This window comes from Paramormyrops kingsleyae, chromosome 7 (assembly GCF_048594095.1).
Source record: "Paramormyrops kingsleyae isolate MSU_618 chromosome 7, PKINGS_0.4, whole genome shotgun sequence".
NCBI lineage: Eukaryota > Metazoa > Chordata > Actinopteri > Osteoglossiformes > Mormyridae > Paramormyrops > Paramormyrops kingsleyae.
The window spans coordinates 19,367,808-19,383,090 of NC_132803.1; the positions used below are offsets into that span (position 1 = coordinate 19,367,808).

At 42.6% G+C, this 15,283-nt stretch overlaps 1 protein-coding gene across 1 annotated transcript; it reads right to left on the minus strand.

Moving 5' to 3' along the window:
- Window positions 1-1,096: 1,096 nt before the first annotated feature.
- LOC111849979 (endosomal/lysosomal proton channel TMEM175-like) lies at window positions 1,097-8,870 on the minus strand. Its single transcript, XM_023823352.2, has 11 exons — window positions 8,729-8,870; window positions 8,233-8,547; window positions 7,869-7,907; window positions 7,597-7,694; window positions 7,378-7,429; window positions 7,186-7,221; window positions 6,849-6,932; window positions 6,604-6,768; window positions 6,326-6,404; window positions 5,265-5,400; window positions 1,097-4,636 (listed from the first exon to the last, which is right to left on the minus strand). The coding sequence occupies exons 2-11, from the start codon at window positions 8,413-8,415 to the stop codon at window positions 3,970-3,972; spliced, it is 1,539 nt and encodes a 512-aa protein (XP_023679120.2). The 5' UTR covers window positions 8,416-8,547; window positions 8,729-8,870; the 3' UTR covers window positions 1,097-3,969.
- Between the last annotated feature and the right edge of the window lie 6,413 nt (window positions 8,871-15,283).

Consider the following 15,283-nt stretch of genomic DNA (forward strand, 5'->3'; position numbering starts at 1 on the left):
ACAAGATCCAGAGGTACTTGGACCCCATCACTTACGGCAGACTCTCCAGTCTCACCTGAAAGGCAAATTCTATTCTTTTCTGAGAAAGTACCATTTGGAGGTGCTGATTCTCACCCCTGCCACTTCACACTCAGCATCAAAACACTTACATTCATGCTGGAGGACCTGAAACCAAAAACACATTATCTGCAAGTAGCAAAGATGTCACTTCTTGCCCCCATACACATGGCTGAGGCTTGATATCCTGTGCATGAAAGCCACAAACAGGAGTAGAAACAATATGCATATGTGCCAAAGGCCAATACTCACTCTCAATAAATTGCAAATGCAAACATGACTCTTAAAGCATGCAGTAGAGCATTCTTAGAGGAATGTCATACGAGGAAAGGTTAGTTGAGCTAAATCTGTTCAGCCTCAAGCAAAGGAGACTGAAGGGGGACATGATCCAGGTCTATAAGATTCTAACAGGTTTGGATGCTGTTCAACCGAATAGTTACTTCAGCATTAGTTCAAATACAAGAACTGGATTTAAGGAAGCACTTCTTTACACAGCGTGTAGTCTGAGTAATGGAATAGTCTTCCTGATAACATAGTGCAAGCTGAATCCTTGGGTTCCTTTAAATCAGAGCTAGATAAGATTTTAACAACTCTGAGCTATTAGTTAAGTTCTCCCCAAGCGAGCTCGATGGGCCGAATGGCCTCCTCTCGTTTGTATAGTTCTTATGTTCCCATATTACTGCATCATCTCCCATAGTATGTACCAGAGTATGCTTTTATATGCTTTCCTGAAGTCTATAAATCACATGAAGATTTGTTAACATATTCCCACAAACCCTCACACAACTGCAAGTGAAAGAAGAGCTGGTCCACTGATCCACAGCCAGGCTTGAATCTGAATTGTTCCTCCTATATCCTAGGTTTGACCACTGGGTGGAGCTTTCTCTCTAGTGCTCTGGCTATACGTTTCCAAAGAGGCTGAGTTGTGTGTTCCCCGTTGTCAAGGACACTTAAAGCTTTCTTCAGATCCCCCAACTAAGCTGTTTCTGTAGTGCAAAAGTCCTGCCACGTTATATCGATGTACAAATGAACAGCAAGCTATAGTCTGTATATGTTTATTCACAACAGAAAACAGCAAACATATAGCAATTTGTATAGATCTGAAAGTATGCTGTGAAACTCCTTTCGTAGGAAATGATTAAGTCATGGTTGCTTTAAGCAATCAAAAATACCAGAGATGGAAAGCCAAGCCAATGGTCACCAATTTGAGACCATTAACCAACAGGGCCGCTTAGTGCATAATAATCACCATTATTCAAATATACTAACAAAAAATATCTGCGCAACAGTTTTGTACATTAATATGAAAATCAAAATATATTAGTTGGATCAGTTTAAATTGTTTTGAATGCAGTGCTAAAAATGACAAAATTCTCCCCAAACACCATTCAGTAAGTGCAACTTCAATACACTCATCTTGAACATCAGAGATATAAGGCCATTATAAAACCTAATATAAGGTTGGTCCATCCATCCATCCATCCATCTTCTGTAACTGCTTGTCCTATTCAAGGTCATGTGGGCCCAGAGTGTATCCCATAAGCTACGGGCACAAAGCTGGGAACAATGCAGGATGGGGCCCCAGCCCATCACAGGGCACACTCACACACTATATTAGATGTCTTATTCATTTCATGCTAATGTTGTGCAATACAGCAACCTTCAGCTTCTTTACTGTATTTAACATAGACATTCTGTCATCATAATAGACTCACCATAACTTTAAATAGATAATTTCCCACTGCTCACTATCATTCATACATAAAAGTTTCCTTTGAAGTGCAAAGTCAGAGCTACCTGGGGTGCCTCAATGTCAACAGGCTGACAGGTGGTGTGGCAATAAATGGTATTTTAGCTATATTTCAAAATCTCTTACTATTCCTTCATAGGATGTTTGTAATGTAATAAAAACTGAATTAGTCTATACCTTATTTCCTAATTACAGACTGAAATAATTTATTCACAGGGAGCACAGTTATAGGACACGCAATAGAAGAAATTTAAAAGAGAATGGCCAACAAGTTTTTGCATCCTTGTTTAGCTCCAAAGCAAGGGGACTCTATTAAGATTTGAAAGACACTGTGTTTGGTGTCCAAATCTGTGCTTGACCCCTCACGCAGATTTATTTTAGCATACACACAGAAATCCTCTGCCAAAAGGACCCTAGTGAATACTTGTGTCATTTACTTTTGCAAAATCCTTTCTTCTATGTACTGTGAACTGCTGAAACTGAAATGTAATTGGTGTTTTGAGGATTTATTTTGACTTTGCAACTATGAGACTGGGGTCAGCACCGAAATGCCAGTGGAATCTACCATCTTCCAACTGCATGGGAGCAATTTGTGGAACTACCTGTGCAGGGATGGTGTTTCCACTTTAAAGTACAGGTATATAATAATTCAATTTAGCTTTTTACATCAGTTTCCAGTCATCCCATGCAAACGTCAACTCTTGCATCTAATCCCCCTACTTCAGACTTCAGAGGTGGTGTAGTTGAAGCTTTGTTTTCTTTTATAATCCACTTGGTTATGCTTTAAAGTGCGCAGCTTTTGACCAGGTGCATTTAACACCATATCTAAGATTCATGAAATTACCTTCCCACCAGATCCAGAGATCTGCTTCCTGGCCAAAGTAACTAACTACTAACTTCGGTGTGGTTATGCTATAAAAATTAAAAGAAATGTTGTTAATGATTGCCAAAAATTTATTATATTGAAGGGGCATTTGAACAATACCATGCCAATTAGAGTATGGATATCTGAAATTAACAGCTGTACACCATTAGAAAATGTAATCCATCCATCCACTCATTTCCTGAAACCACTAGTCCTATTTAGAGTCGCAGGGGGTCCGGAGCCTACCCCTGAGACTATGGGCACAAGGCGGGATCGTATCCTGCAATACACATAACAGTGAACACAATGAATATTCAGCAAACACTCCCATCTGAAAGCGGAAAACAGTGCAGAAGATTATGCGTAAACATACCCTACAGCAAAAATTACTCTTTTACTTCATATTTAACAAAATTATAGGCTAGAACCGTATTGACCCATATTGTTCATATTACATTCCTTACATATGTAGGTACAAAGGACCTTATCCATGTTGCACTTTAGTGGGACTTGTTGGCGGAGTAAGCGGTGGCGCCCCCTATCTGCCTGGACTCCCTCTTCATTCTCTAACATCTTTCCTGAAACCTGCACTCCTATACTACTTGGACCCACTTGGCTTCTGCTGTGGCCCTCTAGTGGTGGAACAGGCTGGCTGTTTGCCCCCCTTCCGCAGTCCTTTGAGGAACCTTGGTGTTTCCCACATTTTTGCGCAGAGACTCTTTGTCTGACACCTGAGATTTACACTGGATCAGTGAGTTTGATTTCATATTACTTCCTGTGCTTGAAACCAATCTCTAATATTTCAATTTCTACTTCTCTCATGGTACTAGTTATTTGCCTTTTCCAGCTGTCTGAATGCCTCTTAAATAAACAACAATGAATCATAAATGCTGACACAACCTCTGCCTTCTAGAACGAGACAGCAGGCAAGAGATTATTGGACCAAAAGAACAAATTTCTCACATGACTGGCGATGCTTTTCTGGCCGTGACAACATGGCCTTGCAGTGCATGATCGACAATGCAGCTTCCCTAAAACATGTTACAAACACCTTAAGCAAGTCTTATCTAGGTATCGCAAAAGAGGGAAACATCTTCCTCATTTTAATTTTAATTTAAAGCCTGGAAGCAAGCAGGGAACCTGCTGTTAAACTGAGGAAAATGAAGGTGCAGATTGCTGGAAATGCGCGTCTATTATTTCATAAATGGGTGTAAACCCTAATATATGCCAGTGCCCAACGCTGCACCAATGCCGTGAAAACCACCCCAGCAGCTGCGTGACAGCCCCGCTGTCACAGCTACGTCACCACATCGTTAAAATCCAGGCGCGAGTCCTCCTCAACCTGGAGGTCGAGCATAGTGGGTCGGTGTGGGCAGAAGAGCCAATGGAGAACGGCCAACGCCACCCGGACCAGGAGGCGGAGCAGCAGGAAAGCCACGGGCACCACGATCTGCGTCAGGTGAAAGACGGGGGCGCTGAATTCGCTCAGCACGCAGGTGATGAAGAAGGTGCCCAGGGCCACCGCAGGGTAGAGGGCAAGCTTGGCCAACATGAAGGCGTGGTCTTGGCCGCCATAGTGCACGCAGGGATGCAGTGTCTCACGCTGGCTGAAGAGCGCTACCACCCAGATAGCCAGCTGGAAGATCCCAGCAAAGAATATAATGACGCAGCTTATCTGGATGGCCTCCAGCTCATTGTGGGAGTTGCGAGTGAACTCATGAGTCAGCTGGTAGGCTAGTGGCAAGCCCCCCACGAAGGCCAGTGAGAAGGTGTTGAGTATGCCCATCAGCCGGGTGCTTTTGGTCACGTGCATGAAGAGCGAGTGGTGGACGAACCACAGCAGGCCCACCGTAGCGAATGAACCGAAGTACGCCAAAAACTCAGGGCCGAATTCCTGCAGGGCCACCACCAGGCTGCTGTTGAACTTGTGCTGCACCTCCGCAGGGTCTGGGACGTTGTCCTCACTGCTCGCCACGGGCCAACAGAGGAAGGACACAAAGCATCAAAATATTGGCCCCAGCAGACTGCAGCACAGTATGTAGGCTCACCTTGCCACTAAATATGTATAAGGGCAATTCCATGCAAATGTTCATTTGATGTCACATAGAAATATGTAGCATAATTTTAGTAACATGCATATTAATGCATGAATTTTGAGGATTTTAATGTATTCGACCCAAGAACTTAAATGAAAAGATATGTAAAAGATATGTAAAGTGACTCATTGATACTAAGCTTGTCCATGCTCTGAGGTAATTTTTTTGCCAATATGAGTCTAAATGTCACATCTATAATGCTGGAATTGTCCATAAGTCTTCTCATTTAACCAAACGAAGTACCCCTTCGGTGTCACATGATACTGAGATAGAAACCCAACTGAGAAACCATATCTGTGTCTGCGAATCAGTTTCAAAACCTCCACGCTGTGAGGCTTTTGGTTCTGCAAATTCCCCACACTGGGAGGTAGTGGCTACATCTCTCTGAAGGACTTTACGCTGCATACAGGCAGGAGTTACATATGATGGAGCACAATATGCTCTACGTGCATCAAGATCAGCAATACAGAATAAGGTAATAGGCAACAAAAATTACCATATGTCTAAAATGAGGAGCGTGGCTACGATGGCGTATACTCCATCACTGAAGGCTTCTACACGCTCTTTGCTCAGTGGTTCATTCGGGTGGTAGGAGTAGAACAGCATGGATTCAGGGGTTTCCACTTGCCTCCCTGAAAACACATGGACATGACATTTTTGGGTAATGTTTTTTTCTTTTACAATCTGAAGGAGCCTTTCCTAAAGAGTGCTGCTCTCGGGTACTGCTGGTTATGCAAAAAAATATAACTGACACTGAACGCAACAACAGCACAGAAAAACAAGGGCGAACATTACTTCATAATTCAATCAGACTTGCTCACTAATGCACTGCTAATGATAAGATTCACTACAATGATAATGCAAAGCTGTGGTCAAAACTTATTACAGTACAACTCTTAACGCTGTAAAACATGTAATATCACTCATTTGCACTTAGGTAAATGGCCTAGTTCATATTGCGATAATATGAATTGTGAAAATTAAAATATTTTATAAACGTATCGCATGACAAAGGGCTCATTATTACCAATGTCCTGAAAACTGATGACTGCACTTTGTAAAATAAACAAATGAGTTAGAGGGCTCTGAGCTGATTGTTTCATTGTATGGGCTGGTTAGCAAATGTTTCCCTATATATACACAGTGGCAACCTTGTTTGGTACACTAGACTGTACCAGATAAGAGCCACATTTTCTGCCAGAGCTACTTCAAGGATAACTAGGTTGTATGCTCAGAGCTGCCGAAACACCTGCCTGAAACACCTGCCTGATTGCTGCAAGTATTCAGCTGCACTCACATGATTCTCTGTTTGGAGGAGCAGCCCTGGGCCAGCTTTAGCTACAGGCAGAATATGCAGTTGTCTGGGGCACCTGAATAATCTGTGTTGCAGAGGAAGTAAAATGATAATCAGTAGGGGGCCTCCCAAATAAATTGATGCCAGAGGTAGAGTTGGCCCTGGTGGAGACTGTTTGCATTAGCAAGCAGGTGTACCTAATAAACTGGCCACTGAGTATGCATTCAACATGTATCATGCCATCACCAGAGTACACTGCTTACCAACTGCTTTGCTGTGACACCACTTCAGTGACTGTGAGATGTAGGGGAAGAAGATGACGAACGCCAGAATAACGTAGGCCTACAAGGGAAAGAGGAGGAATACTCAGGTGAAACTAGGTGCTTTATGTTTGTAAATGTTTATTTAAATATTTGCCAAATTTCATTTAAAATCACAAGACTTCCAATAATCTTGTCCTATATTTAAAAAATCTTCAGCTAGAGATATACAAAAGTTCTTTTAAATTCTCTGCCGTAAAAAGGGTAAGACAACAACTCACCATTGGGGGAAAAATTAAAGAAAAAATTATTGCAACAAAGCAGAACACAGGAACTCTTAAAATGACTTTTAAGATGTGTTTTTTGTAAAAGGCCAGATTTTCAGACACTTGTATCTGGTCATTCAGCAGGAAAGGCTGGCTAAATCCATACAGAACAATGACAGCCTGCGGGGAGGAAAGAAACCATCGTCACAGGAGATTCGTTTGAAAGGCAACCAGTACACTTTCCATAATGTGTCACTTACCTGTATCAGGCCAATAACTACAACACAGCCACAAAAGAAGAGAATGCCCAGTATGTTTTCTGGAAAAGCTGCCATCAATGAGAACTAAAAACAGAATAATTGAACAGGTTTTTCAGTACTCTGGATTTAGGATCATAGACAGTACAGTGGCTTTAGCAGATATGCCGAAATGAGGTGAATATACTTTGGCTGTTTTACAATTTACACTGAAGACTCATTCCTTTTTTACACAGTGAGACAGCAAGGCTGTAGTGTCCTGGATATTACTATCGAAGTAATTTGGACCTAAGGATGATTGCTCATCTCAAACCCATTAGACAAAGTTGGTAATACTTACAGTATATGGAAGAAAGGTTATCAGCATCATACAGGCCTGACAGAAAAAGAGCATACAAAGTTTGTGATGCATTTTATTATTACACGAAATATATAAAATTACTCTGGTTATCACTATACCAATATGAAGCTGATTCAACATGAATAATTTTTACTATAAATTATATAGTCAATGCACTGGAAATAAACTTACAAGATTCAGGAGTGCAAGGCAGTCATCTATGCGTTCTATCACCTGGAATAACCTGTTAATAAAAATAATGTTCGCCTGACACTGAATGATTTACAGTACTATATAACTATTCATTCGTTTGTTCCTCTATTTACTTTAATTGAAGTTCATCATATAAACATTTTGGGAAGTAAACTCCACCATGTAAAAGGCACACAACTGGAGGTAAACATTCTGTACCTGATATGAGCAGCCCATGCTACAGTCACTATTAAAAATGTCATCAAGTAAACAGCAATCTTTGTTGTGAGGAGCTGCTGCAAGCTTTCTTTCAATTCCTGTTGAACAAAAAAAAAAGTATTCAGCAACAGAAATAATGTTAGGCGTGACTGAAATGTTTGAACAATGTGCACATCCTTATTTTACTTCCTGCGCTAATATCTTAATATGGCTTTGGAGTAGCTTAAACTGGTGACAGTTTTAGGTCTGTTTGTGTCTGGGATTGATTTTACCTCATTTTCTTGAATCTTTGTGTGCGCAACAGGCAATATCTGGAAAGATAAATACATTTTTCGCTGAACAAGTTCATATAACAAGGATGACTGACATCTGCACGAGTTCCTTTGCACAACACATACATCATTTCACATCCCATAAAAAGCAATGAGAATGTGACATGACACATTAGTCTTTTTTTAAAAATGGCTGTCCTCGCGAAAGGAAAACTGGTGCACAAAAGGTTAAAATCCCCATGAGATTCAACCCTATAACAAACTGAAAGTGTTGACAATGATTCGCTCTCCAGATCATAGTTGCATGCTTGGACAAACTGAACTGTCGGCTGAATCGTGCATATGAGAAATACTCTGACCATACCATTACGGTAGCGATAATGGAAATAAGCGCATCGCTGTAGGCAAGCAAGCGGTGCGAAGACTGCGTGCTGCTGTGCCGCTTAGCCCCTTCCGAGAAAGACCCCGCACGTCTTGTCAGGTGCCTCTTCTCCATCTCTTCGTTGACGTGATGCTCAATGATTTCTCCATCCTCGTTCTCTCCCATTGCGAAAGCAGACTCCAGGCACAAGTAACATACACAGACGTCTCTTTGTGATTTGGAGCTCAAAGCCGCTTGTGCACAGACAAACAAGGAAGTGCGAATCCTGAAGGAAGTGACATAATTGGACTGGAGGCGCTGGGAATTAAAGAAGCAGCGGTAGCGATGGAGATTAAAACCAGCACAACGACAAACGACACTACAATAATAATAATAATAGTAATAATAATAATTATTATTATTAAATAATAATAACAATAATAAACGGGCCCTATGGCCGTATCGTACTCATGTACGCATGCATGTATTTGCTGGGCACCTGTAAGTTGAGACATTGCTTGAGGCTGCGAAGATCCGGTAACAGGGGACGTTGAAAAGGGTTAACGTGGCTTAATGTCCAAAAGCCACGTGGTGGGGCACAACTTCATTTAAATTGTAAAGTTACTTTTCTCAGGACTGAAGGAAGACAAATGAAATAAGTACACGCCACACGCCCCTGTCAAAAACAACTTGGGAAGATCAAGTTTCTGTCGCACTTTATAGGTCATGAACACTGTGTATTGCCATGGATCTGTAATTAAAAAGTATAAAATTCACCTTAAACCTCCTGCTCATCATGGAGGCCCAGTATAGGAAAGTTACCGTGGTTTAATATTAATGTACCAATACAATGATCTAGGAAGTCAATAGGTATTTTTCATAAATGAATGTATACTGTTATTGCAAAGGAGAATGAAAATTATTTCGAATGTCAGCTCGCGCAGCTCCTATTCGAAATTCAGTTTCCTGGCTGTGATATTTATTTTTTTTAACAAAAGCAAGCCAGGCGATATACTGTAACCGCAGTGGTTTGATGTCCCGTACACAGGCGAGCCTGCACACTGATCATTCTTGCGGTTCGAGCCCTTTCACTATCTATGCTAAATTTTGTTTGCAGCTGCTAAATCGGAGGATTTCGGGGGTGGGCGGGGGATGGTGCAATTTCTGATGCACAGCACAAATGCAATAACTAGTCGTATATCGTGAAGGGATGCGGTGTAAGAAAGGTTTTAAAAATAATTTTGTAATAAAGATTTGAGAATATTAAATCAGTCTGACGTACACTCTTTAGGGTGCCGTTTTAGAACTGAACAGCTAAAAAAATACTGATCCATATGACAAAATTATTTTGTCTGATATTGGAGTATTATGAGTCTCTTTTTCGTTCCTCACGCTCTGCATGCGCAGCGAACGCGCTGATTCATTATAAAAGATAAAGAACACGGTCTTATTTTTTTTATATTTACTTACTTACTTATACTTACTTAGAACGTGTCTGTCGATATGCGAGTCCCCCGTCCCTCCTATTTCCGACACCCAATGTGCACACCCCTTGGTTTTCCAAATTTCTGTATTATTAAAGAAAATAATAGAAGAAAAGAATATGCATGAAAATACAAAATCTGCTTAAAGCACACTTTATTGGACGTGTCTGTCTCATGTAGTTTTACAGTCATTATGACATTTATATATTGCCCCATTGCACATTGAATAGGCACAGTATAATTATTAATAGCATAAAATATATATAGCATATACATCACTTTTCCGCGTGATGATTTGGTCTGCGCGGACTCTTGCATACATACTACGTATACATTTGTCCATGGACGCAGACGGTCCCCGATGGCGCATTCGTACAGGAAAGATATTCCACCAGACCAGCAGAGGGCAGTTGTAAGCTGTATACCGAATCGGGTGAAGTCATATGAAATTTTAAAATTGTTACCAGGCTTCTATGCCAGTTTAAAAAGACATTCACTAACGTGGGGTCGGGCGGACCGAGGAGAGAGAGAGCGAGAGAGTCGCTCGCCGGGGAGAACACGTACGCTCTTTATTAGCAGTCCTGAAAACAACTACATCAGGGGGATATTCCATGAAAGTATCTAAACTAGAAACCCAGACTTTTCCGAAAAACTCAGACTCAAACTAGCGCCATCTCTAAACTTAGCCTCATGTCATTCCACTAACGCAGTTCAGCTTTAATGGGAATATGTGTGCCATCTATGCAGCCAATCACACCTGGAAATCCTAACAAAGAGGGCATAAGCCTACTTAATTTGAACAGGTACTACAGTCAGTTTCTAGTTTTGTATGGTGTAACAATGCAAAAAGCGTAACTGTATTTAATCTAGTCTTAACCTACAATTGTTTATTGCTAAAATCTTAAAGCATATTACTAAATATATGAGCCTATTACTTAATACCTGCAATTCTGTGGAATTCTTCCTTGATTATTCTACTACATCTGTGACCAGGAAATGCCGCAAACGTGTAGAGAAAACGTTTAAGCGTAAGAGTAATCTGTCTGATACACCGACAGACGGTTGCCTTAGAAACGTGTTGAGCGTCACCAATATTGTACAGAAAGCTGCCATTAGCAAAGATGCGAAGTCATGTACAAAGAATTTGCTCGGAACTGAGAGGATGTCCACGGTGTGTTTGACGAGCAAATTTAATGAGGGCTAAGAATATTGTTGAGATTAATGATTGTCTGTGATGAAATACGGTAACGCTCTAACAGAAAATCATCTGTAAATGATAAAATATCTAAACGGGGTCTGATCACCCTCTCCCGACGGAGATTCCTGCGGATAATTTGTGCTTCGATGTCGACCGGTCTTTCGAGAAAAGGACACGTCTGATAAAGTACCTGCTTCAATCTGACGGTTCATTTAAAGAGGAGAAACTCAGAGTTACAGGGACTAAACCTGCCAGCGAGCAGGTTAGCTTCACGGGGTATGTTACAACAGTAAATGACTCAGAGTTGGGCTCAACTGGCTTTTTGAAACCGAAAACTCCGAGTTTCCCGTAACTCACACACAACTAACTCCGAGTTTTTACTAAACCCGTGGCCTGTACTACGAAGGGGGTTTAACCAAATCAGACTTAACCTGGAGGTAATTTGCGAACGCGAGGTTGACAAAATCAGGTTGACTCAATCGGGGCTAATCAGTACTACGACGCCAGTTAAGAAGTTGATTTGTTAAATCGGTGTTAACTGCATTGGAGTTTGTGCTAGTTCACATAAATGGAGCACGTTCGGCAGCGCAAGGCACCGTTTGACTCATGGCGCGATCTCCATGTTTCACGGAGGAAGACTGCATGCTAATTATGCAGTGTTATGAGGAGTTTAAATCAACACTGCAAAGAAAGTCCAATACCACTGCAGCCAACAAAAGCAGGCAGGCTTGTTGTCAACGTATTGCCGACGGAGAAAATGCATACGTACATTTTCATGGTAATAAAACGTGGTCTAAAATATCTCACGACCGAGTATTATAGACAATGAAGTGTTTTCTGAAAAGAATTGAAATACTAGCTGTTAATAATTACAGAAGGCTAACAGATGCGACACAATTCAGAAGTCACCTATTATATGCTGCTAAGTAATGTAATGCTCCCTGAACTTCCATTACTGTAATGTTACTCATAATGTAAACCTAATGTTAACAATAACTGATCCGATTTCAAATGCAATAGTAGTGGAAAGCATACGTGGCAGCAAGTCAAGATGAAATATAAAAACATCATGTCAAGTGGTAGGGCTATGTATTTATATTTCTACTCATTATGAAAGATTTGTACCTCCTCTTGGACGGGGGCCAGGGGCACGGGAGCAGGAACCTCCGGGGGCAGAGCAGGAACGGGCAGAGCAGGAACCTCTGGGGTGGAGCAAGAATGGGTGGAGCAGGAACCTCGGGAGGGGGGGGGGGGGCTGCAGGAACCGCCGGCACAGGAACCTCGGGGGGCGTTGCAGGGGTTTGCGCCATGACAGTGGGCACTGCCCGTTTGAGGAACGGGTGGTGAGCCGAAGCCAGAGGGACCCCAACTGACCTGGCCCCTTTAAAGGCCAGGCACGTCCCCAGAAAGGGGTGAGCTGCTAGCACTGGCAGCGAAGTGGCAAGCGGATGAGCTTCAGGCATCTGCTCGGGCAAAGCAGCGGGGGTGACGTCAGACACGAACACCGCCGGATCCAGAATTGGGATGAATTCCTCCAGATGTGCAGCAGGGCAGGCAGTGGAGACGGAGACGGCCCCTAGGAGGACCTCTGGCGTCTCCCGTATTTGGTTCGTCCGCTTTTTCCTTTTCCCTGCTGTCTGGGGCACTTTGGGCAGCTCAGACAGCGGACCATAGGGAAGTCCGCTGTCTAGGGCTACCTGCCTCATATTCGCCTCAGCCACCCCTCTTCTGAGCCGCCGCAGGTTTCAGACGAGGTGCGCGTCTTTGGACAGGGACATTGTTTCCAATATGTCCCTGCTCCGGTAGGCGAGTGATCGAGCCAGCGGGTCGTCCCTCACCTCGGGCTAATCAAGCTAATAGATCACCTTGTTGGTTAGACCAAGGTACTGCTCCTCGGTTAGGGGAGGCGTCTTCCTTTGGAGTCCGGTCATTCTATCATGTACAATCACTCACAAACCAGGGAATTAGGCGCAGGAGTTGGGAAGTCGGGAAACAAGTGATTTAATCGGCAAACACACATTCAGGAACACATCACAACGTTAATGACCGGACTGGGATAAACATACCTAACGCAGGACTAATGACAGCAACAAGAAACAGCTGGTAAACACGGGGAATCCACACGGGGTAGATGAGGGGGCGAGGCACACAGAAGGAGCGGACGAGCAGGGCATGACAATTAGCGTGTATTCAGTGAAGTGTTCAATGCAGCAAATATAAATTGCTTTTCAGAACTTTCTCGATTGCTTTTTGCCAAATATCTTCAGTTTTCTGTTAGTTGGTTGAATCCACGGATGCGGAACTGCAAATAAGGGAGGGCTGACTATATATAAGGTGTGTCCAAATTTGGGGGCCGGGTCCTACCTAGACCGCATCCTTTGTAGACCACGAAGACTGTGAAGGCCGGAAGAGAGTGGCTGTGAAATTGGATGGTCTAGCCTTCAGATCTTTATCTTGTAGCTCCTACCACCTAGCAACCATGACGCTACATTCACACAAGCAATCATGTCGTATCCCGAGCTTGAAGCAATATGATTGCTACAGCAGTTGTGGTAGATGAGCCCATCATCAAGCAATGAACATACCACGTGGAGAAACTTGAAAATGATGGAACAAATTTTTGTAATTTATTTAATCATTGGGGAGCTTCAGCAGCTATACCGTTGGCGCTGGCCTATCTTGTACCTCAGGCTGAGAGATACTCAGTAAAATTAGATTGATTAATCTGTATGTTTTTAGGCACTAAATGATAACATTAGCTAGTAACTTAATTTTACAGATAATTTCAGCGACGGAATGACAAGAAATTGGATGTACGTTATCGCTATATAAACTAAACTTTCTCACTGACTCCCTCTCCTGACTCGGGATACTTGCAATCCTAACAGCAGAAGAAATCAAAATGGCAGTTAACAAAAAGAGCAAAGAAAATTTTAGGAAATGTATGTTTATTAACTTAGTGACATAAAAAATATACTATTCAATTACACATGTACATACCTTTTTTTTCTTGAAATTGTCCCACTTTTTTTAGCCAGCAAGGGGGTGGCCTTCCCCTGCAGGCCCATCTTCTCCAGAATTGTCCTAATCACAGACAGAAAATAAGACAAGAGGGAAACACATGGCAACTATGTTCTTCCCTGTATGCAAACTTAGTAAAACTAGACAGGTTTCACACTGGGACATCCCACAGAAACAACTTAGGTGCCCTATTTTTCAGGGATCGGGGTCGTGAGAAGAGGGAGGATGCTGCAGCAGGTCAGTCAGATGTAAGAGGTTTTTATTCAACTGACAGTAATCCAGGGCAAAAGGCAGAAACGTGATTCTGGGTTAGTGGTCGGTAGACAGGCGGGGGTGGGGCAATCTTTGTAGGAATCCAGGGGGCAAGACAGGCTCAGGTCCTGGGACAGGCAGGTAATTGGTAGATCGTCGTTGGCACTTAGAGGGCAAGGCTGGAATCGTAGTCGGGGAAAACAGATCAGAGTCAGGGTACAGGCAGGCAGAGGTCTAGACAGGAGGAGAGGATACGGGACAGAACTGCTCGAACTTGCAACTAAGGCTGAAGATCTTGCATCTGGCTGGTGCGCCAGAAGCGAATAAGAGAGATTATCCATTAGCCCAGATGAGCTTCAGCTGTCGGAGGGCAGCGTGCTGTAACCAGTTCTCCCAGTTCCCGGAGCTGGCAGGGAGTGAGCAGTTCGGTCGCTGCGACACTCCTTTCTCAGGAAACCCCAAGGGCGCAAAAGGGAATCCCTGCATGACGTCAACAGGGCATCCTCGGAGCGGTCCATGACACTATTTTGGTAAAAATAAAGGTCTTGACAAGACCACTAAAAAGAGGAACAAAATTGCCCCATATACTGATATCATGGGTTCTGTACAGGATGAGGGTTAAACTGTAGTCATAAGCACAAGATGTTTAAATTGACAGATTATTGTTTTTGTACCTCCAGGCCATGGTGGCCCCGGTGAAGAGGTGGTCATTCTCACCTCTCATTATAATGAAATGAGCTATCTGCTTCTTGGTTCCTAAAACAAAATGACACGTTAGTCTTGCTTAATACCAACAAACAAAAGCAGCTTTAGTAGCAAAATATTCTTCCTGACGTTTGCACAGCATGATGATATTCAACTATACATGAACTTTTAAAAAACCGCGGGACTCGCCATACGAGCTACACAGTTCCTTCATTTCACATAAGTTTACTGGTGTACTAGGTCATTTCTTTAAAAAAAATATTTCTATGCAATTGTCAGAAGCTTTACAGCACACGTGATTTAAGCTTTTAAAATTTAAGTTTTGTACCGCTAGATCTGCTTACATTTAAGGGTGCATTCTGCCTCTTCTGCCGCTACTGTCATTTTTTTAAAG